The following is a 21,710-nucleotide window of genomic DNA, read 5'->3' as shown; positions in this document are numbered from 1 at the left end:
TGTGTCTTTCAGCTATGATGTTGATTCTGCTTGATGATATCATATAGTGGGGTGAGCAGATGAGCTGAACCATCATTACCCACTTGTCCCTCAACAGGAGCATCAGCTCGCGGCCTGAGCCTGGTAGAGGCATGGAACCCTCCGTGAGGACTGCATCAGAATTATTAGTGTTCGTGTTATCCCCTCTGGCGGTGGTGATCTTCAAGCGTTCTTATATCCAGCAAGTCCACCCAGTTGCACCATTTCACACCATACAATTTCCGTTCTTGAGTGCTTTTCAGCTCATCATGGCAACACCATCGAAGCAGGATCAAGTCCTCCGGGTACATCGATATGACCCCAGCAGCAAAACATCAAAACAGAAGCAGATCGTTCAATTGAATGCAGATCAAACAATCAAAGGAAAAACTCTCAAGGATATTCGAGAAATTCTCGTCAGCAACCATGTATTTGATTCCAAGGAGTAAGTGGCGTTGCATATATATGAGGAAGTTTTACTGAGCCGGACCAGCCTCAAGAGCCCATTCTGCGAACGCGATGGTTCCGACGTCGGTGATGACATGAAAGTGGAATTATACTTGGCCCTTCTGGGCATCAAATCGTCCGATGTCCCCAATAAAGACATTTATTTCAAGACTAAGAAACTTTTCACCAATGTTGATGAGGCCACTAAAGCGTTTATCAGCCAAAAGCTAGATCTAGCATTCGAGGCACGTCTCCTGACTCTCTCATCATAACACAGACAGCCTGAGAAGGGAAGGTTCTGACTTTGGAAACAGAATCCACCAGAAGTACTCAAGAAAAACCCCGAGCTCTTGACTTCAGCCTTTGATCCGAGTAACTGGAAAGCAGTTCAGGGAAAGCTTAAGTAAGTTCTAGACTGAGAACCAAGGCAAGGTTGTCACAACTAATATATCGGGTCAAGCCATGCCGCCGACCTGTCCGAAAAAGAGTGGAGCGTCATAACAAGAGAAAACTGTCTTCTGAGTGGGCATCATGTGATCACAGACGTGGATAATAAGACTCCTCGAAGAGTAGAACGCAGCGCATATAACGGTATATACACCTTACTCCTTCTAAGAAGACATCGTCACTCATGGTATCCTAGCATTCACCTTGCGCCCTCGCGAGTTTGAAGCGTACGAGATATCCTCGAAAAACACAGATCCAGGAAAGTACAAATGTCGTATTCCTCACTATAGAGTGGACGACTACTCCTCTGTCACGGTGGTTGAGACAAAAAATGCATTTCAGAAGTCGCTTGCCGATAGCTCCTTCGCTGAAGGCTCTTTTCAGATTGCAGGGTATGAATTTTCGACCTGTCGATTTGCCTTATATCTCACTCATTCCTATTTAGAGCAGCTGCGATGGGCCCAGTCTCAGCGGGTGCCAAAGTCGGTGTAGGAGGCGGCACATCCCAAAATACGGGGAAAGACAACAAGACGAATGAACAGAATCTGGTGGTTAACTACAATGCATGTTCTTTCCTTTTCTTCCCCTACTGTACACCACTGACTTGCTATCAAAGTTCCCTCGCGTCACCCTTCACTGGGATCCCGTGTGCCTTGACATCACCGATGAATGTCTAGAGGACATCAGGAAGGTCAAAAACCCCGACACACTCGGAGATTTCCATAACAAATACGGGCTCCTGTTTGCTCGCCGAGTCCAACTAGGTGGCCGACTATCCAGTTCGAAAGCGAAAAGCGCAGATAGCAGTGCCAGTTCCGTGGACGAGGCCAGCAAGTTCAAAGCCGAGGTTTCAGCTTCTGTATCTTCTTTTTTTACCCAGGCTTCACTCAATGCCAGCCATGAAAGGCAAAATCAGAAGACTACCGAGTCCTCGGAGCAAAATTTTAAGAACAGCATTGCTTGGGAAGCCACGGGAGGGGATACGCTTTTATGCAACAAGTTAAGATCCAACTATATTCTTGCCCTCCGCGAGACAGAAAATACTAACGCAGATTTCTAGCCCTCCTCAATGGTGCGCCACTGTCGGTCAGTACAAATACTGGCGGGTTGTCAATGTAAGCTTCCTGGTCTATACAAGATTGTCACATTCCGTCGCTGATATTCCACTAGCAAGAGGATGCTGTCCCCTTATACCATTTTCTCTCGTGCTTCCCGCAGGCCGGCCGTGAAATCATCGAACGCTTTGAATTGAGTGCAAAGGACAAGCTCACCCCTCAAGATGAAAAAAGGCTCAATAAAAGTGTAGAAACGAGAATGGAGGACTTGAAAGAGGGGATGAAGAAGAAAGGCCATCAGACATTCCAGCTGATTGAACAGAATACAGGGTGCTCTATGAGTGTTGTTGAAGGAACTGATGACATCAGTATGCTTTATCCCCTTTCCTGTGCTTGCTTTCTCTTTCTGTCTGTTCAGAGCATTAACTCTATTTCTGAAGTCAAATATCTGGAAAATAGTTTTCACACGAGATTCATATCGAACGCCTCCGAACATCTGGACAAAGTGAAGAAGACCGGGGCATGTATCAAATGCAATTCCAAAGCGTCAGGCAAGACCACTGAGTTCATGGCCCGCAAGCGATTTGGAGAGGGGGAAGAACCAGCTGTAGGTTCCTCCATGTTCTGCTAAATTTGTTTTCAATGCTTTGTACTCTCCCCACTAACGCTTCGTTCCCCCGACCAAATAGCTTAAATTCTGGGAACCATTCAATATGCAATCATGTGGCGATATTTTCCGTCAGTGGCTCGATTATGACCCCTCGCCGACTATCTGGATTTTGCAAATGGCCAAATTCGGTTACATATCAGTTGTTCATTTGTCTGACGCTCCTAGTGCATATTTTTGTTTCTGGGACCCGGACAACCTCGAAAACAAAGGCTACATCCCAGACGGCGCTACAGTCTACCTCGGGGTCGGCAGTAAAAGTGAACATAATGAACAGGAAACTAACTGGCTAAGATCAATAGATGACACAACACGGCAAGGACTTCTCTGTTTTGGAACCTGGATAGCTGATGTCAAACACACTTGGACAAATCAAAATCCCATCAAGTTTACTTACAGGCCCAAGGACATCGTTGAGGTTTGAGCAATAAAGCCACTGGAATTGGGGCATAGCACTCAAAAATTATTGTCTATACTTTTGGTCTTACAATTTTATTCTGGACCATAATATATTCAGTGCTTGGTGGTGGGAAGTCATGCGAAGAGAGAACCGAGAATCTGTGATGGAGGCCTAGTGTCACATGTTAAACTGGTCGTCCACCCGGCGGGGGTAAACTATGGTAGAAGCGTGATAGAGTGTATATGGAGGTAGTATATGTATGTAACAACTTCGGTAGTAATAGCTGTAGATCAGGCTATGGCAAGGAACGGCATCGACGATACTATTGTATTCTGTGTCTGTGTAGATGGATGAGGGTGGATCTCCTCTATCCGGCAGTTGTATGTGGGCTCGCTAGTGCGGGCCAATCAGGAGCGGGGCATATTGGAGCCTGAGGCTCTCAAACACCCCCCCAATGCGCCGCGACTAGTGGCCAAATGGCCTATCTATCGTACATGATTGTATTCATACAAGTTTTCGTCTCCATCGCGTCTACCATCCGTTTCATCCGTCCTCATTCATTGTGTCCCTTCAGTCCGAGGCGTTGGTGGTTTCCACAGACCACCCAGCGCGCCCGGAACGCAAGTACATTGCTGCCTGAGTCGCTCTTTAGGTCGTACTGTGAGAGAAGATCTATAGATAGCGCAGTGAGTGTTATTGTTACGGACATAGGGCGGAACGCATGTATATTAGACAAGCACCGAAGGTCTACTGGCACTAGGCCGAAGTAGTGTGTGTGTGTGTGTGTGTCTATTTTACGTCGAGGTTCGGGACTTTCCACGCATCCTTGGAAACCTCGGACGCGGAAAAACCCTGGTCCCGGTGCGGGACATACGACGGGCAGATCGAGACTGCCTGTCACCTAGCTAAACAACCATCTATCATCTATATACAGGTAGCCTCCCGCGCGGGGGGCTGCTTGGGTTTTCATGACTGTCAAGGCAGCAAAATTGCGCGTATTGGTTTGCAACAAAAGAAAAAGCATGAACGCAAACAAGAGGGGCAGGGCAGGGGTACAATAAAAGGGGAAAGGAAGGGGAGAGAGAGAGAGAGAGGAAGGGAGACCGGAGGTAAGCCTGGATGTCCCTGGATTTAGTGAGTTTTGATGGCCTAATGTCGTCAGCAGATATCTGTATAGAAGTTGGATTCTCCCAGCCAGCCTGCAAATGCGGTGTATCCAGCCTTTGTGCGGAGGATATCAGTCACAGGCTGGCGGCCCCATGGATGTGCTGCTGCTTTGCGGCCCTCCCTGCAGTGATAGAAATGGGATGGTTCCTTTCTGCGGCCGCAGGAGCATGTCAGCAGGGCGTCATTGTGTTTAAAGCGTTCATGGTACTCTGCAAAGTCACCATGTCCGCTCCTGGCGGCGAGGAGGCGGCCCAGGGCTGCTCGTGGAAGGAGGAGCTCTGGGGGGCGCTTCTCCAGGCCTATCCTGAGGTCCTTGTATCGTTTGGGGGCCTTTTCTGCCCAGAACTGTGTGAAGGCATGCCAGTGCATCCTCTGTGCTATTCGTCTGGCAGCTGCTATTGACGCAGGTGCTATAGGGAGATTCAGGGGCCCGTGGCAGCCCATCTTGGCTTCTTTGTCGGCTTCTTCGTTGCCTTCAACGCCTGTGTGCCCAGGGACCCACTTCACGTGCACCCTGCCTTCCTGTATGCCTGGTGCTCTGGTGCGGTTTGGCCATGTTTGGGCGGCTTCTTGGAAGCTCCTGGATACTGACTGGCTTGATCCGGTGGGCTGGCCTTGGAGTTGCTGTACTGCTTCCAGGTTGTCCAGACAGATGTATATGTCTATGGTATGCTTGGCTCTGGGGTTCTTGAGGGCAGCATGCAGGCCCAGGCCGAAGTAGTAATAGTGCGGTCATAACCTGTTTAGGTACAGGGCCGCCCGGAGCGGGCATGTGACTCTGACATTCCTTAGGGAGACCACTGGGCGAACATTAGAGAGACCAGCTGTCACGGAGCATAGACATTCACTGGGCATGGACATTCACTGAGCCTCGCTTAAACCCCTCGCACACATTAGATAGCTCGTCGCCGGCAGGCCTGCCTCTTTCCTTTTCTCTCCTCATGTTAGAATTTCGTCAGATAATCTACCAATATACTCATATTGCTCGAGACCGTCACACCAGCGTTCAGTCTAATCACCAATGGGACTGGCTATTACTACCAAAGTTGTTACATACGTATACTACCTCCATATACACTCTATCACGCTTCTACCATAGTTTACCCCCGCCGGGTGAACGACCAGTTTAACAGCTTTCCTGTTCATGACGGTCTTCACCCAGACGCAGTGTTAATGCATAATATAATTGAGTGCTCAGGCGGGCACTATGTGGATGTTGGCAGTACCAAGTTGCTGGCAGAGGGTAAAGCTGGTATCAAGTCTGAGGTTGAGCCCATTGCATACACGCCATCAGGGCTGCAGTTGTCAGATGGCAGCTCCATCAACGCAGATGCCATTGTATGGTGTACAGGATACGCAGATAAGGATATCCATGATTTTGCCGCCCAGAGCTTGGGCGGTCGTTCTTTGGGCGAGGACATAAATGGAAGTGAGGGTGATGTGATCAGTCCCGCCGCAATTGTCGCTCGCCTGGATGCAACTTGGGGAATCGACGTGGAGGGTGAAGTTCGTGGCATGTGGAAGCGCAATTTGCGACTTGATAACTTCTGGATTATGGGTGGCCATACCCAACACCACCGGTGGCACTCACGCACGCTGGCTCTTCAAATCAAGGCAGCAGTAGAGGGTGTACTGCCGCCTGCATATCGGGATACAACTCACCCCTAGCCCAAGCCAAATAAATTCTGATATACTGTAGCAGAATTCAATGTCTCAATATATATACTACAAGTAGGCATTGGAAAAATCAGTGTTTGTTGTACTGGGAAAGCATTGTTGATCCAATTTATGATAATGATGCCGCCATTTAATGCCTGAATGTACCATGAATTAGTCGAATCATACACGGAATATTTTTAAACATCCTGGTAAAAATTTCTTATCCGAATCCCGTGTATACCAGGTTGACCGGCGCGAACCACATCATTTTTTTTTTGGCTCCTTCTCATACGGCTATTCGCCTCTATTATCGCCTCAACTCTAGGGCAATCTTATTTAGTCAGCTACTTCAATCCTGATCCCGCGAAGAATTCCCAAGCCACGTTCCTTGATCGGAGTTACCAATGGTATTTTCCAGGCCGGTGGATTCTTCGGAGCCCTGCTCATTGCCCCTGCGGCCGACAAACTGCCTAGACGGGGGCGCACTTCAAGCGGGATGTGTTCATATCAGGATGTTTCTGGCCATGAAAGCATTCATTGGCCTTGGCACGGGGATGATTATTGGCTCTGTTCCTCTATATCAGTGAGGCCTCGCCACTGTCACGGGCTCGGAATAGAAGATAATAACGAACTGAATTCCTATCTTGACTATTGTAGCCATCAACGAGAATATCGAATCTGGGAAGGGAAAATGAGAGGAAATCTCTCTGGCGAGTGCAGTCTCTATATAAGCCTTTGTGCGATGCGGCTTGAGCCCTTGTTTGTCCATATTGCTTGTATGGCATCTTTTGGCATGTTGGCAATGTTTGTCTGGTCGTTGAGCCGTCACAGCCACCAAAGACCAGGGGGTTTCTGGTAGGACTTTATGTTAAGTTGTTTCACATCATGTATTCGCGTTAAGCACGCTTACAGATGGGATCATTCAGGCGTCATGGTTGGAATCGGCTACTCTATTTTCGGATGGGTCTGGTACACGTGTTATACAATCCAAGGGAACTCAATGCATTCCTCCTGGGATTCTGGCTGCTGGTGTCTTCCCGCTTCTCGAGCCTCCGAGATGGCGTATGGTTATCCGAAGTTGCATTATGTGCAATAGTCCAACTACGACTCAGTTGAATGACGACTAACAGTACATCAGAAAGATCGTGCGGACGAGGCGTTCCGGACATTTCGCAGTGTCCAAGGCAATAGGCCTGTCGACGAGTTTGCTCAGACGCGCAGTCAGATCCAAATGGACCAAGTGCGTCGTCAAGGGATGAGTGTCTTTCAGGATCTGCGACTGCCTCATAATCTGAAACGACTTGCCTTGGAATTTGCAACGATGTTTGGAGGACAATGCATGGGAACGCTCATTTTGAATAGTCGGTCTCACATTTGCACTGTCTGTGTGGCTCAAGTGAATGAATTCTGACCTAAAGCTCCCACTGTAGAACAGGCTCGGCTTCACGAGACAAACGGCGATTGCCCTAACCGCCAGATGGGTCACAGTTTCTATCCAGGGAAATGTTCTGACTTCTCTTCTCGACCGAGTCGGACGAGTCCGATTGCTCCCCTGGTTTCATTGGAGTTGTGCTGGTTCTGATAGGTGAAATGATCTCGCTACGAGTGTCAAACCAGAATTTGGGGACTGGCGTGGCGGTAATATTCTTTCCAGAAACAAAGGGGCTTTCTCTTGAAGAGATCAATAGCTGTGTTGGAGACCCAGGGCCTGATAGTAGTTTCACGGGCAGCGAGATGAGACAGCAAGTTGAGAAAACCAAGGACGCACAGCATGTGGAAACCTTGGCATAAATGCCCATACTGCGCGTAGATTCCAAGCAGTGTGATTAGGAGAGAAGAACATTCCGTGATGCTTTCACAGCGAGCGGGAACATTCGTTCGAATAGATTTTATCGTTCAATGTACATACACGGCTTCATATAGTAGGGGACGATTCGAAATGGTTATTGACTCATTCTTGCAATCATAGACAACCCATGTGGAACTGATTTAAAATAAACAGCCAGACATTGATCGCTACGACAAATGAGACGGTTATCACCGAGCTACTCGAGTTCTCGTAGGTCCTCGGACACATCTATCAGGTTGCAGCATCAGCAACGAGCCTGGGTATCTAGATATCTCATCCTTGTCAAGTGGAAATGCGCTACAGTTGGCCACAACAGTCATATTAACACTCAACTATCTACTAGCTCTCTGCAGGATTGCAAAAGTGCCGGTCCAGTCAACGCGTCATGCCTGATCTGATGTGTATCCTCATACATCCGAAATATTGCCAAAACGAAGTGAACTGAAAGCACGCACGAAGAGTCAACCATAAAGTTTGATTCTGAATCCGTTTCTGTACAGTTAAACCCTGTGTAGACGATGCCACACTTGGTGCAATTTCGCGTTTATACGATATGATTCTACTAAAAGTGGAGTGTCGGCTAACCGGGGCCGGACTGCATTTGCATTGAAAGGAGCCAAACGCACTTGGGGATGAGGCACCAGCTCGGACCCGCACCGGAGTTGCGAGTTGTCGACGGATGTCCACCGGAACTTTTGGCGTCGGTAGTCCGGACAACATATTCAGCAGGTCGACTCTCCCATAAAAAAGGTGCCACCTGAAGAGACTGTATATTTAAGACTGTCAAGAACTACAATCAAGCACTAGCAACGAAGACTAATTGACTCCCTTGACCTACTATCCACCCACTCCTGGCGATTCGAAGTTATCCAAAGCTCGTGTATCTCCTCTATTTTGAAAACGTCTCCGTTATGTCGTCAAGCACGCCCGATGATCGTCCCAAGGCGACAGCAGTCGCATACCAAGGCGAACCTCTCCCGAACGTCTCCGAGGACTTGGTGGTCCCAAATATCCTAAGCCTGGACTTCGAGGAAAGGCTCTGGGTTCCCCAAGCCCCGGACATCTGGTTCCGACCTATCCTCTTCAACGTTTCCCAGGGCTATTTCGTAAACCTGCTCCGCGTGCGCCGCTCAGGAATCCTGTCGCGTCATCGTCATTCCGGTCCCGTCCATGCCACTACGCTCCGCGGCAAGTGGCATTATCTCGAGCACCCCTGGTGGGCAACGGAGGGGAGCCATGCTTTTGAGCCCCCCGGCGACATTCACACACTCGAAGTACCTGATGGGGTTGAGGAAATGATTACATTGTTCCATGTCACTGGGGCATATATATATGTCGATCCCCACGGGGCGCCCCTTGGTGTGGAGGATGTTTTCTCGAAACTTTCTAGCGCAAAGGCTCATTATGAGAAGGTCGGGTTGGGGGCGGCTTATGTTGACCAGTTTATTCGGTGATTTTGTGCATAATGCCCTTTTTATCTGTCAATAAAGACAAGTCTGCTTATTCAAGCGTTACCCGTTTGAGAAAGGCCCATTTCCAGCATAGTCCATGAAGCAGTAGGGTATTGGTAGCATTTGTACATGGCACGTCGTTGCCGCTTATACGTTCATTGCGATCTCTACAGAAGAGGCTCAGCCGCCCCGGTTGAACAGCAGTTGGATTGATACAGTAGTAGACTGGCTACCGTTTGTCAGCCAAGTTAGTGCAAGTCGTTCCAATTCCACATCCAGGTCTGACCATAGAATGGGTCATTGGAGCCGATCAGGCCTTGGGTGGCGGGGTCAATCGTTGCATTCATTGAAGCCTGGGGCGAAGGGAAGGGCGGAATATCAGAGAGATCATTCATTGAAGATCTTGGTTGTGCAGCGACAGTGTTTTGCGGATCAGAGTTGGAGACACCTGAGGCTGATTGGAACATCGAGTCGGAATGTTCCCAAAGGACTGAGGGTCGCAGACGTCAGCAAAACAAGCTTCGTGCGAATGAAAGATCCAAAGATGTAGAAGAAGGGCTTCTTCCTGTTATGGCTTGGGAATTACGGATTGGGCGGCTGCCGACATACCTTGTTGTATTGACTCTAAAGCCTGGCCGATTCCGGGATCAGCATCTAGAGCGACATTTTCATCACCCTCGTACCCCGATGCCGGCTCTCCCCAAAGGCCATCTTCTTGTGTACCACCCAGTACAGAACAGGTTGACTGAGCCTGTCTATTCTGTCGAGCCTCGTGCGACAGCATTGGCTCCATCTGGCATGTATCATCGGAGTTCGTCGGAGCAGACTTGTCACGGCCTTCACGTGTCTTTAATTGATTACTCGTGCAGCCCCTCGGGCTCTCTAGGTCAAACGGCTGATTCCCAAGTAGTGACTGCATCTCACGCTGGAAAATGAGCCGAAAGAGAGCCTCTAGGACCTTGACCGTTTGAGAGGGGACTATAGACGACGCGGCAAGCGCCTTCTGCAAAGAGATGGAGTTTGCAACTCCTTTCTTGGCATCTTGGGACTGCTCTGAACTAGGGTTTGACAGAGCTACCATACCGAGAGTCACACCAGCAGTGAAGTTCTGCATTGCAATGTATGCCGCTGCGTGGGTATTTTGGGCCGCCAGAAGGACCTGAGTATATCGCGGCAGAATGCTGCACGTCCGACGAGCGCAATGATTGCATTGCTCAAAGCTTGTTGGGCGTGCTTCCGAGGCGTGGGTAGCGGGTGTCATGAGCAAGCTGCGGTTATGTCGCAGAAACGGGCGATGTAGGATGATTTGAATGTTATCATATGCAAGCTGGAGGGTCAGCGCTTGGAGCTGGAAAAGCTGACAGACCTTAACCTCTGAGGTGGACAACTTGCTTGTATCCAAATCCACGTTGGGATCCAGCCTCAGTTCCGGTGGGAGTTGGCTAAACCACTCCACCAGCCGAGTGTTGATTTCCGCCGCCTGTTCCACGACAGAGGTTGGGACTGTTGCTCCGAAACTGTATACTTTATCCATTATTGGGGCTGCTATGCAGTACAACTCAAACTTGGCCCGCTGGTATGTCCCTAACGTGACCTGTGATTGGGGCTGCTTGTTTGAGAACTCTATCGAGTTTAATAACGGATGGACGATCAAAGTATCGTTCATGTCCTGGGGCATTTTCACGTCGCAAAACGTGCAGTCGATTGATGATGGACGCCCGTAAGTCATTGATGCAAACCTAACACTAGTCAGGCTTCGAAGTTGTGATAATAACAATTGTTCGTACTGGGGGTTTGGGAAGATACCTCTCTAGAACGTACAAAGCCCACCACGTTCGTCGGCGAACCTCGACAGTGGCCATGTTCTTGATGCGCCATAGAGCTTCATTATGTAGCCCCTGTACTTGGGCACTGCGGGTTCCTGCACCAAGTATAGGGAATGCCAGATTAGGTTTGCCATTATAAAGATAGAACGTGCTCAACAAGATGCACAGTTGAACGCATTCAACGTCCCCCGTATCAAGGACGTCAAAAAAGTGAGCGCGTATTTGATCCAGCATATTGTTTTGGAAAACCTGTAATTCTTGTCTATTAACGCCGACTCGTCTTATCTTGTCATCAGCGGCATATCTTGCACCCATGGTAAGAACCATTAAGATCAGTACAGCTGTCCCCATTTGTTGCGGGGCCACAGACTGGCTGTCTAGGATCTCTCTGTATTCCCTTTTGAAAGCCTCTTCATCAAGGAGCATCATAAACCAATGCACAGAGTCCCAGTATGATTGAAAAAGAAAGTCACAAAGTCTTCGAGAGGGGAGAATAAGTCCCTGAAACTGGGATGATAAACTGAATCGTCTCTCATTTCCCGGACGCGCATGCTCTCGGCGACTGAGGTGATCTCCCCCAGGGAGTGCAGAGGTAATATCACTCTCGGCTGGTGATACAACTGACCCCTGATCATGTATTTGAAATAGCTATGGGGGAGGAAGTGTTAGTCACTGATGACGTATTTCGGTGTCAGCAGGGACTTACTTCGTCCGTGAGCTCGATTGCAGATACTTGAGCATATCTGTGTGGTTCAGGAAGCAACTCCGATCGGTTTCCCAGCTCATTCTCCTCCCACTCTCGACTGTCTCTCACTCTCTCCTGGGAAGGATCCGAGAATGCGGTGTCTGGCCTTGCAGGGGGCCCATTAAATCGCACATGATCGGCATTTTGACGCCTTGCAACTGCTGGCTTCTGGGATTTCCGAGATTTCCTACTCAGTTCGGTTTCAGCATCTAGCCCAGCCAACCATTCAAGGAGACCAACCTCAGCGGTGCCGATGTTGTTTCACACGCGAAACCAGACCGAACGCATAATGAGCATGGCTTCTCCACGTCACACTGGCAAAACTCCTGTTAGTAAATGTCTTCGGAATCACTGTTTCTAGATCTACCTTGAGCTTCTGCCTTCGACAACGATCGCATGCGCGTCGACGGGTTCCCATGGGCTGCGAATGTATGCGTCTCGCCGATGATGTGCCTGGGTCTTGCATGTTATAAAGTAGATCTCTCGACACCGGATTTGTCGGACTTTGCATGAGCTAACGCAAGAAAAGCTGAATTTATTAATTACGACTCTCAGTCTCTCACCGGTTGGAAGGTGATGGCATGAGGCCGTTAATAGGAGGCATGATGCCGGTAAGTCTGAGACTGACTGTTAGTACCCATCGGGTCACGTAACTCACCGCCCTCGCTTTCTGCCCGGTAGTCCTATAGCTTAACTAGCCGATAGGCCACCAATTCAACCATCCGTTCAGGCGGTAGTCACTAACTAATGCCTTTCCAGACGGGCTGTCCCCCGTATGTTTCTCCGCAGCAGCGCACCACGTTCCCCAGAAGATACGGGGTCGTCTTAAGATAGATGCAATTCCAGTTGGTCTTGCTATGATCCAGTGCACATCACGAGACAAATGTGATCTTGACACTTTCTGCGAAGTGGGCTTTCTTTTTGCCATCCTGGGCTACTAATATGGCATTCGAGAGAAGGATTCTACATATATTCCCGCTGACTTCGACATCCGAAATAATATTACGAAAAAATAATTTGACAGCGTGGCTTTGTGCCGTCAGAAGTGGCCTCAAGACTGCGCAAAATCCCCCTTGAATCTGTTTCCGCGATGGCATGGCATCATGCAAGTGCTTCCGAGTCTCTAGATCCCCCTACCGCCATCAACTTCCAGGCAAACACCGGTCAAATAAGTCGATTCGTCACTGGCCATGTATGCAACTGCATTGGCCACATCCACAGGTTGGCAGACGCGGCCTAATGGTATACTGCTAAGCATTTTCTCGTGTGCCTCGGCGCTCGCATCTTGACCCAGGAAAAGCGGCATCATGGCTGTATCCCCTACCGAGGGGCAGATGGCGTTTACTCGAATGTTATGTTTCGCCCATTCGACTGCGAGTCCCTTGGTTGCCTTTGCATGATTCTTGTTAGCCACTATTATCCAATGCTCTATCCAAAACAGTGGATCATTGCATACCGTGTTGACGGCCCCTTTGGTGGCTCCGTACCACACCAAATTTGGTCGCGGTCGAGCACCACTCATGCTGGATATATTGACGAACAGGCCTGGTCGAGCGGCCTCTTTGAAGTATGGGATGATGGTTTTTGTGCTGAGGTGTATCTGCTTGACGTTAACGCGAAAGACCCGCTCCCACTCCTCGTCGGAAAGATCAATGGAGGGTTGAGCCTTGTGCAGCACACCAGCGTTGTTGACCACTATATCGAGACGATTATATGATAATAACACTCTAGCCAGCGCTTCGCTCCAGTCTGTCGGAGAGGCCACATCTCCGCGGAAGTATGCTATGTTTGTCGTATCGCCGTTGCCAATCTCCTTGGGGCTGGATTCGTTGATGTCAAAAACGAGGACCTTACCACCCTCAGCAACGAGCTTGTTCACGATTGCCTTCCCAAAACCCGTGGCACCGCCGGTGACGATGGCAACTTTATCCTGGAGTCTCTGGGAAGTGCTGTTGGAAGGAATTGGTCCAGTCATAACTAACACGATTGTGGGGTTAAAATACAAAGTGGGCAAACCGAGCTTATGCCAATATATGCAGCACTTTGAAGTTCTTTCCTATCTCCGTTATGCATAGCACTGGCTTTATATCAAGGATGGGTTGCATATACAATACTTCCGACCCCGGGTGAGCATTGGCGGATAACTTCCAAGACGCGGACCGATTCCAACACATGTCCGGTGGGGGTCCACCGGACATCGCCAGTGTTCGGCATGATCAACCCCTCTCGGAAGCCCTAAGCTTCAGATGGGTCAAAGCAAATGTGGAGTAAAGCCAACGACATTGATTCAAAATATGATCTACGATGAGGTCAGCTTTTCTTGTGGTTGTTTCTAGGGGTGCGGGGTACATGGAGATTCCGTGCCATCAATGAAGTGTGTACACGGGCAGTATATATCTCGGGCATGCATTGCTTGGTTGCATTTCGATAATGACATATTTTTAGCTGAGATAATTCTATTCGGCAGAGTTTGGATTTCAATACATCGATTGTTTCGATTCCTTGTGTTTACATTCGTATCACTCTTTCAACCATGTCCGCTACAAAATTGTCTGTAGGTGAACTTTTCTCCTTACAAGGGAAGACCGTCATCTGCACAGGCGCAACCGGAGGCATTGGACAAGAAATGTGCATCACACTTGCAGAAGCCGGCGCTGAGATTGTATCTATACAAGTATCAGACGATCCTCATGCACAGGTCTTATCTCACCGACTTGAAAGTCTCGGGAAAAGCTTCCGAGCTTTCGAATGTGACCTTCGAGATGCTTCGGCCATGCGCCAGACATTCCAAGTTATCTGGGACGCAGGAGTTATGCCTGACATACTGCTGAATTGTGCCGGTGTCAACAGAAGAGGTCCAATTGCACAGGTGACTGACGAAGATCTGGACTTGGTAAGCAAAAACGACAGCGGCTACCCTATCTGTCCCTTTCTTCCGCATGAGCTGGAATTGACTTGCCATAGATTCTGTCGATTAACCTAAAGGCCACCTATATCGCTTCTCAAGAATTTAGCAAGCGATTATTAGAGCTTCAGCGGCCCGGAAAAATAATCAACATCGGTTCGGTCACATCGTACCGCGGCATGTACAACGTGTCTGCCTACGCGAGCTCCAAAGGCGGCGTTATTCAATTGACAAAGGCCTTTAGTAACGAGTTCGCCCGACAGGGAATCCAAGTAAATTGTATTTGTCCGGGGTAAGTCGCCTCCAAGAAAGCCATGGGGTGCTTTCTTCCTCCGGTGTTTTTGGATCCGGGAGCTGAAAGGACAATTCAGGTACATCAAGACCGCCTTGACGACGCAACTGGAGAATGACCCTGAATACAACGATTTCATCATTCGTGGAACACCTGCCGGCCGTTGGGGGACACCAGATGACTTGCGTGGGGCTGTTACATTCCTCGCTAGCCCCGCGAGCGATTTTGTGACAGGGACGGGTGTGGTTGTTGACGGGGGCATGCTTGGTGCATGAGGATGCGGAGTTATAGACCAACTGGCTAGCTGTTTATTGATCTATCTGTATGCTTCATTACGATATCATGCTTGTCTTGTTGGATGGTGTGTGAGTATATCGGGAGCCTGAGGTTGATATGGGACTTCATGCAAATACTGCTCAACTAGCTATATATTCAGATTTTACCTCCCGAGACAAATTCTCAACGTCAACGTATTTATCTTCAATTTGAACTAATAAAATGCCAGCACTTTACCTTTCCCGTGATTTATGGGTTTTGACCACATAATAACTGGGCCAACCCATATATACATGAGTTGGAAAAAATTCTCTACGGGTCAATGTGTTTGCGGTGATTGTAGCAGCTTAACAACACAACATGGTACCGCCATCACCATCACCTGGGCTCTTATAGTTTGGCTATGCACGATCATATGCGTCTTAGGCGGCTTTCTTGTATGTACAAACTGAACCATCATTTGTTGACAAATACGAAGTCTATACTATGTAAAATTTAGTATGGTTTGCGCCTGCTAGTTCACTTCCGACGACGTCCGCCAAATCCCCATTGTATCTGGCTCGGGGCCAGAACGTCGACTCCCAGCTCTTCTCCAAACGCGAACACCAAACCAGGATTCTTCTGGAACATTCGACCAATGAAAATAATATCAAGATCATCTTCCAGCAGACTGTTCGCCTGTTTACCCGAAGTGATCGCACCGACAGTTCCAACGAGAATCTTGTCACCGAGGACCTTCTTCACTTCTTGAGCAATTGGGGCCTGATACCCTGGACCACCTTTGATCTTTTGCCGTGGGTCGTTGCCTCCACTCGAAACATCGAGAACATCGACGCTCCGAGTGGCCAGAACATCAGCCAGACGAATGGTCTCATTGACGTCCCAAGTAGGCTCGTGTTGAAGATGCTCCAGCCACTCTGTGCCGCTGACGCGGAAGAAAAGAGGCATGTCCTCGGGCATATTCTTCCTGGCAGCATCCACCACTTCCAGTGCCAACCTGGTGCGATTCTCGAAACTGCCTCCATACTCATCCGTTCTTTTGTTCGATACCGGCGAGAGGAACTCGTGGATCAAGTACCCATGCGCGCCGTGGATCTCAATCGTCTGTTTGATCGTAGTTAGTTTCCGCGGCACTCTTGGTGGCTCGAGTAGATATAGACTCACATCGAATCCAGTTTGCACAGCTCGCTTGGTCGCGTCGCCCCACGCTTGTACCAATGATCGAATCTCGTCGCGGGACATCTCGTGCGGAATGAGGTTCTTATCCTTGTAAGCGATAGCAGATGGACCATATACGTCGTCAGGCCACCCGTTAGCCTGTTCAAACACGTTAAACATCGACCCTTATTTACAGCGCGTTCTCGGGGTATTTGATGTACCGGTGTGAATCCTTCATTTTCAAAGCCATTGACCTGCATATACTATTAATATGACATTTTCACAAAGCGAAGTTCCCATGGGGCATACCGTTTTCAGGGCCGCGGCAGGGCCGCGAGCCATGCTCAACCAGGGCGCGACAGTGTTTGCCTTCCGTCCTGCATGAGCTAGTTGAATACCTATATGCTGGCCCTGGCCATGTGCGAACTCCACAATTCTTCGCAGTGGCGCGATCTGGGAGTCTTTCCAGAGACCACAGTCCTCGGGTGTGATTCGACCATTTGGAGTGACCGAAGTAGCCTCCACGAATGAGAGGCCAGGTCCACGAGAGATAATCCCGCTGAGATGAGCGAAATGCCAATCAGTCTGGTGTCCGTCTTCGGCTGAGTACTGGCAAAGAGGGGAGAGCTGTTGTGGTTAGTTCCTGTTGCGCAGGGATTGAGGTGTCAACTGGGAAACATACGAAAATGCGATTCTGCAACTCAAGTCCCTTGATCTTCAACGGCGTGAACAGTTTCGGCAGACTAGGGTCATCTGGAGTGCGTAAAGTCGCTGTGCCCGCGGGAGTATCCTGTTTAGGCGTGAAATAGGGCACTCCCTTGGCGGCCTCGTTGGCTATCTCGACGATAGCACTTTCGTCAACATTGGCGTATCGTGATTGCACCATGGTGTCGAATAGAATGCGTAGTTTTTCAATTGATCCTCAATCGATGTGATGCCCATGCGCGCCTGTCATCTTATATGAGGTTATTTACCACCACTCTAGTTGCTTGGTGGCTCTTGAACAATTTGTCATCCAGCGCCGATTGAAGATTGGGAATAGACTCAATAGAGGAACAGACTCTGGAAACAGCACACACCATTCTGACCAATGGCCCCTAATGACTTCCGCCGGACATCCGGTTGGACATTAGTCATTACCTGGACCGGAGAATCAACGACGGACTTTCGCTCCACCGGAGTTGGATATAATCGGCCTTCCTTCGGCTCCGGTGGACTTGGTGCTCACTGATGTCCGGTGATAGTAGGTCACTAACATACCGACAATGGAAACCTTGACAGTTTACTGCAGGCTACAGAGATGATGTAAAGGAAATTAATGATCGCATATTGCTTGAGACGGGGAAACCCCCAACCCTTCTCTTTCTATGCACTTCTCGCTCCCCGTCTGGGACCCCGGCCCCCTTCGGCTCAAAAATGCTCGGGAAGTAAACAATGCTAGGAACTGTTTAGTAATATCGTAGATTAGTTAAGTTACATCAAGATCGTCAATGACAAATGAGGACTCTATTCCATAAAACTTTCTGATCGGTTCAGAATTCGGCCGATTGCGAGCATATAAGATAGCTTAGCTTGGTCTATTTGCATGAGCATCTATCTCCGGACAAATTTCCGTGGCAATCGACTATTCCTTCCTGTGCTCTAGACCTATCTGTTAGACCATGAGCAACCAAACCGTCGGCGTCTTCCCTGCCGCAGGTGGCATTGGAGGCAGCACTGCCAAACACCTTCTGCCCCGCTTTCCGGCTAAGGACCTTGTCTTCATCGCTCGGCACCCCGGGAAATTGACCTCCGCCAAATCGGCTGGTGCAGACCTTCGTCGGGCTGATTATGACGATGACGCCAGCCTACAGCATGCATTTGATGGAGTGAACACTCTCTTCTTGATCTCCTATGCATCAGTTGGGCACGAACACAGATCTGAGGTGAGTTGCTGCAATGGAAAACCAAATTGTAGCTTTGCAAGAACATGCTGACATAGTTTCTGGCAGCGCCAACGACTTGCAATTGACTTGGCAATTCGCAGTGGAGTTAAAACCATCTTCTACGGCTCCTTGGGCTACGGTGGCAATCCGGAAAGCAATGAGTCCGTGGCTCATGTGATGCAGGCTCACTTGGACACAGAGCAATACCTCGATGAGTGCACCCGTAAGCACCAGGGTTTCAGCTACACAGTGATACGCGAGGGTCTGTACTCCGAATCATACCCGCTTTACACAGCCTTTTTCAACCCCAAGCAGCCTGTGGATGAGATCCGAATCCCACATGATGGCTCCGGTCCGGGCATTGCTTGGGTCAAACGTGAGGAACTGGGAGAGGGTACAGCGGAGCTTCTGAAAAAATTCCTCAAAGACCCCGCGAGGTTTGTCTATCGACAGAAGAAAGTTCTGCTCTCGGGGACTAAGACCTTGACGCTGGGTCAAACCGTGGATATCTTAGGTAAAATCGCCAAGCACCCCGTTCGTATCCACCAGGTCTCCCCCGATGAGTTTGCGGCACAGCCCCAGGTCTCACCTAACTTTGTCTATCATGGATTTGATCACTCCAAGGTGTGGACCACAACCTTCGAAGCTTTCCGTCGTGGGGAGGCGGCGTATGCGTCCCCGCTACTCAAAGAACTTTTGGGTCGCGAGCCGGAGGACTTTGAGACGACGATTGGCATAGCGTAGAATGCTGTGGTAGCGTCTAGCGAGGTGTTGTAACTAGCGATTCGCTTTGGATGGCTAAGCACTCATTCTATTATCATGATGGATATAGCCTATCAATATCACGTTTTCGTGTAATTCAAGTTCCTCGCCTAGAGCCTGGTGCAGTCCAGATAATCGACTCCCTGATCCCTGAGCTACCCGCTCTCTTCATTGGTTATGATCCCGGGCCTGCCTATAATAGTCTAATGAATGCAAGGCATCCTGGGGGCGCTATATTCGCTTAACATCGTCCATGGCCCGATCGATCAATCCTGACTGCGAGCTTCACCCTTGATACCCTTCCTACGAGACTATCGGCCAATAGTCAGCTCGATTGGGCATCCGTCCCTTTCTTCTTCAACAAAATCTCTTGTACGATAACTAGGGATACTGAAGCCATTGGTATCCAGACCAAGAGAATTTCTAGCCTTTGGTTATCTACAAAGGTTCATATTATAGTATCAAGTAAGATGTATTCTATTGTTAGGATCTGCACTGTGCCTAGATGAGTTCGGTGGGTCTGTAAGTAACTCAGCTTGGATAGGGCCGATAGGCACGGATGTATCCGTGGATGCAGATGCATGCAGGTATGCAGATATCCAAATGAGGAATGCTGATCGGCACGTGCTTGAACATCGGCAATTTTTTTTTTTTTTTTCTTTACAGCGGCCGCCGCGCTATCGCGGCGCTAGCGGCGATACGGCGCCAATTTAGACCATGTCAATCGTGGCGATACCGCGGCGATACTCCCGTGTATGATCTGTTCTGGCACAGTTGGGCTCTCTTGGAATCTTCTCGCCCATATTTCCCTATGTTCACCAACACAAGCACTACAATGTCATGACCACGTCTGTCCCTGCTTCCACCCTGGCAGATGACCTGGACGCGTTGCCCAAAGCTGCAACTGTCATTCTCCTTTCTGGAAAGAATTCACAGACAGGAAAGAAGGGTGTGTTTGGCTACTACTTGCCCTATGTTGAGTATTGAGAGCAAGATCCACCATTCCTGTTCCAACTCAGTGACCTTCAAGATGCGTTCCGTGGAAACGCCCCCCAACCAGGCTGTGAGCTGAATAGAGGTGAGCTGGTTTTTGGGCAAAGAGGGAATGGGGCTATGTTAGTGTTACAGCAGGATTCAAAGAAGGCAATTGTTTCTCACAATGTCTCTGGACAACATGAACCAATGTATGCTGCTACCGCCTGGAGGGGAGACTGGCAGGTTGAGGTCAAGGTCAAGGATATTGTGCTGTGGATTGAGCCGCCACTTGAAGACAGCGATGAAGAGGAAGAGGAAGAGGAAGAGGAAGAGGAAGAACAATGAATGTGATGTATTATACCCTGTTTTCAAGCCCAGGTCTTCTGACAAAATCCTACACAGCACAATATCAGAGACCCAACACAGTGATGCCTTTTAACTTGTTCTGTACCAAATCCATCCGCTCATGGGAAACAACCCCCAAGCAGGAATACACCTCGAACATATCAACAGTAGAATCAGAGATGTCATTATCAACTGGATGGGGAAATCCACTGCCCAGTTATAAAAAAACCCCCATGCACAAGGCTTATCACGGGCGCGCGTGCATTATGGCTGGATCTCAGCCAATGTAGATCTTGTTCCCCACCACTTGACTGAGGGGCAGATCACGGCGAATACTGTGTGTATATCAAGGTGATAATGATGACTATGGCAGAGCTCCAGAGAAGAAGCTGGTTACTGAGAAGGTTATGATGTGTTTATTCTGAACTAGTTTGTTCTGAACTGGGTTGAATATTGGTGGTTTCTGTGTCGATGACCCTTGAAACAATATATATCATTGCAGAGGATCTTATCAACATGTCTGTTTGTCATTCTTTTGTAATGTATGAATGGTTCTATTGATAGAATATTGCCTTGATAGGAAAGTCATTGCTGCAGTGTGCCTGATAGTGGTATAGTCAGCTGCCATTGGATGGATCATGGTCCGGCCAATGCACACCACCATCAGGTGAGCACATCATGTTTTTATAACAGCGCCGGAGCTGTTGAATTTGGAATCCTTCAGATACTGTACACCAATTCTGGATCATGAGGTGTTGGAGTCACATTAGAAAGCGGCATACTTACTCTGCATGAACATCTGATGATACCAATGATACCAACATGCATTTCACATGCCCACTTCACCCACCCGCTGCTCTGTACAAGTAGTCTGCAATGCTGCTTTCTGTTCTGTGCATGTGCGCGTGGGATGATATACAGAGGATGGGTGCTGATGCTGCCGCAGGGCATACATACATAGTGTCACGGCTCGATAACTGGTAGATACCAATGAAGTAATATTCATATCTAGACTAGGTAGTAGCCTCTCGACGAGAATAATCAACATGAGGAAGGAAGAAGAAGAGAAAGGATGCTGCCAGCATTGACATGTGCTTCCAGTCTGTACATAGTAGAGGTACATAAAGCAATAAAACTGAAAAAGGGCATATGTAATGGAGTGCATGCTTTTAGTGAATTTTGTATCATGGAGCTGTAGCATGCCAATAGCAACTGCCTCCAACATATAATTCAATCACTTTGATATTGTTACAGACCTTATCCTGTCAGCCTCACGTGACGATGCGGGGAGTTAAGGCAGAATCATTGGGTATGCTCAATGGGATGATCAGTGAGTTAAGC

The 21,710-nt window shown here is 48.9% G+C and overlaps 11 protein-coding genes across 11 annotated transcripts; 7 read left to right on the top strand and 4 right to left on the bottom strand.

Annotated features, from left to right (window-relative positions):
• Positions 1-100: 100 nt before the first annotated feature.
• ASPGLDRAFT_587354 (uncharacterized protein) lies at positions 101-3,219 on the top strand. Its single transcript, XM_022548337.1, has 12 exons — positions 101-463; positions 512-710; positions 780-868; positions 926-1,056; positions 1,109-1,304; positions 1,358-1,475; positions 1,529-1,911; positions 1,973-2,027; positions 2,083-2,335; positions 2,408-2,574; positions 2,657-2,705; positions 2,803-3,219. Exons 1-12 carry the CDS (start codon positions 132-134, stop codon positions 2,925-2,927), a joined length of 2,097 nt encoding a protein of 698 aa, XP_022398449.1. The 5' UTR covers positions 101-131; the 3' UTR covers positions 2,928-3,219.
• A 2,155-nt stretch (positions 3,220-5,374) lies between these two features.
• ASPGLDRAFT_37579 (uncharacterized protein) lies at positions 5,375-5,869 on the top strand (the record flags this gene model as incomplete). The annotated part of the gene is made up of 1 exon (XM_022544843.1): positions 5,375-5,869. One exon carries the CDS (start codon positions 5,375-5,377, stop codon positions 5,867-5,869), a length of 495 nt encoding a protein of 164 aa, XP_022398448.1.
• Positions 5,870-6,128: 259 nt separating this feature from the next.
• Positions 6,129-6,551, top strand: ASPGLDRAFT_49710 (uncharacterized protein). Its single transcript, XM_022547162.1, has one exon. It carries the CDS (start codon positions 6,265-6,267, stop codon positions 6,445-6,447), a length of 183 nt encoding a protein of 60 aa, XP_022398447.1. The 5' UTR covers positions 6,129-6,264; the 3' UTR covers positions 6,448-6,551.
• ASPGLDRAFT_49708 (uncharacterized protein) lies at positions 6,441-6,710 on the bottom strand (the record flags this gene model as incomplete). The annotated part of the gene is made up of 1 exon (XM_022547161.1): positions 6,441-6,710. A coding segment is annotated over one exon (270 nt), but the record flags the coding sequence as incomplete, so codon positions are not given.
• A 1,749-nt stretch (positions 6,711-8,459) lies between these two features.
• ASPGLDRAFT_49707 (2,4'-dihydroxyacetophenone dioxygenase family protein) lies at positions 8,460-9,345 on the top strand. The gene has a single exon (XM_022547160.1). It carries the CDS (start codon positions 8,621-8,623, stop codon positions 9,161-9,163), a length of 543 nt encoding a protein of 180 aa, XP_022398445.1. The 5' UTR covers positions 8,460-8,620; the 3' UTR covers positions 9,164-9,345.
• ASPGLDRAFT_587080 (Zn(II)2Cys6 transcription factor) lies at positions 9,286-12,326 on the bottom strand. The gene is made up of 6 exons (XM_022548336.1): positions 12,099-12,326; positions 11,972-12,045; positions 11,693-11,918; positions 10,967-11,634; positions 9,770-10,899; positions 9,286-9,650 (listed from the first exon to the last, which is right to left on the bottom strand). Exons 1-6 carry the CDS (start codon positions 12,240-12,242, stop codon positions 9,409-9,411), a joined length of 2,484 nt encoding a protein of 827 aa, XP_022398444.1. The 5' UTR covers positions 12,243-12,326; the 3' UTR covers positions 9,286-9,408.
• A 528-nt stretch (positions 12,327-12,854) lies between these two features.
• On the bottom strand, positions 12,855-13,752 carry ASPGLDRAFT_175877 (uncharacterized protein; the record flags this gene model as incomplete). Its single annotated transcript, XM_022542859.1, has 2 exons — positions 13,188-13,752; positions 12,855-13,121 (listed from the first exon to the last, which is right to left on the bottom strand). The coding sequence occupies exons 1-2, from the start codon at positions 13,704-13,706 to the stop codon at positions 12,855-12,857; spliced, it is 786 nt and encodes a 261-aa protein (XP_022398443.1). The 5' UTR covers positions 13,707-13,752.
• A 512-nt stretch (positions 13,753-14,264) lies between these two features.
• Positions 14,265-15,379, top strand: ASPGLDRAFT_59784 (SDR family NAD(P)-dependent oxidoreductase; the record flags this gene model as incomplete). The annotated part of the gene is made up of 3 exons (XM_022548397.1): positions 14,265-14,624; positions 14,696-14,928; positions 15,008-15,379. The coding sequence occupies 3 exons, from the start codon at positions 14,265-14,267 to the stop codon at positions 15,201-15,203; spliced, it is 789 nt and encodes a 262-aa protein (XP_022398442.1). The 3' UTR covers positions 15,204-15,379.
• A 344-nt stretch (positions 15,380-15,723) lies between these two features.
• On the bottom strand, positions 15,724-17,248 carry ASPGLDRAFT_75910 (NADH:flavin oxidoreductase/NADH oxidase; the record flags this gene model as incomplete). The annotated part of the gene is made up of 5 exons (XM_022549826.1): positions 15,724-16,308; positions 16,369-16,521; positions 16,584-16,616; positions 16,672-16,989; positions 17,045-17,248. 5 exons carry the CDS (start codon positions 17,246-17,248, stop codon positions 15,724-15,726), a joined length of 1,293 nt encoding a protein of 430 aa, XP_022398441.1.
• Positions 17,249-18,023: 775 nt separating this feature from the next.
• On the top strand, positions 18,024-19,031 carry ASPGLDRAFT_131473 (uncharacterized protein; the record flags this gene model as incomplete). Its single annotated transcript, XM_022541048.1, has 2 exons — positions 18,024-18,287; positions 18,354-19,031. The coding sequence occupies 2 exons, from the start codon at positions 18,024-18,026 to the stop codon at positions 19,029-19,031; spliced, it is 942 nt and encodes a 313-aa protein (XP_022398440.1).
• Positions 19,032-19,889: 858 nt separating this feature from the next.
• Positions 19,890-20,446, top strand: ASPGLDRAFT_1496839 (uncharacterized protein; the record flags this gene model as incomplete). The annotated part of the gene is made up of 2 exons (XM_022542064.1): positions 19,890-19,998; positions 20,038-20,446. 2 exons carry the CDS (start codon positions 19,890-19,892, stop codon positions 20,367-20,369), a joined length of 441 nt encoding a protein of 146 aa, XP_022398439.1. The 3' UTR covers positions 20,370-20,446.
• Between the last annotated feature and the right edge of the window lie 1,264 nt (positions 20,447-21,710).

This window comes from Aspergillus glaucus (assembly GCF_001890805.1).
Source record: "Aspergillus glaucus CBS 516.65 unplaced genomic scaffold ASPGLscaffold_17, whole genome shotgun sequence".
Lineage (NCBI taxonomy): Eukaryota > Fungi > Ascomycota > Eurotiomycetes > Eurotiales > Aspergillaceae > Aspergillus > Aspergillus glaucus.
This window is presented reverse-complemented; position numbering and strand designations above follow the sequence as displayed.

Bases quoted from the DNA above. Each gene is read 5' to 3' on its own strand.
- ASPGLDRAFT_587354 (XM_022548337.1), top strand. From the start codon at position 132: ATGGAACCCTCCGTGAGGACTGCATCAGAATTATTAGTGTTCGTGTTA. The intron at 1,476-1,528 runs GCATGTTCTTTC...TTGCTATCAAAG, and splicing joins ATCTGGTGGTTAACTACAAT to TTCCCTCGCGTCACCCTTCA. The intron at 2,336-2,407 runs GTATGCTTTATC...CTATTTCTGAAG, and splicing joins TGAAGGAACTGATGACATCA to TCAAATATCTGGAAAATAGT.
- ASPGLDRAFT_49710 (XM_022547162.1), top strand. From the start codon at position 6,265: ATGGTATTTTCCAGGCCGGTGGATTCTTCGGAGCCCTGCTCATTGCCC.
- ASPGLDRAFT_49707 (XM_022547160.1), top strand. From the start codon at position 8,621: ATGTCGTCAAGCACGCCCGATGATCGTCCCAAGGCGACAGCAGTCGCA.
- ASPGLDRAFT_587080 (XM_022548336.1), bottom strand. From the start codon at position 12,242: ATGCAAAGTCCGACAAATCCGGTGTCGAGAGATCTACTTTATAACATG. The intron at 10,900-10,966 runs GTATCTTCCCAA...GACTAGTGTTAG, and splicing joins GCTTTGTACGTTCTAGAGAG to GTTTGCATCAATGACTTACG. The intron at 9,651-9,769 runs GTATGTCGGCAG...TGCGACCCTCAG, and splicing joins TTTAGAGTCAATACAACAAG to TCCTTTGGGAACATTCCGAC.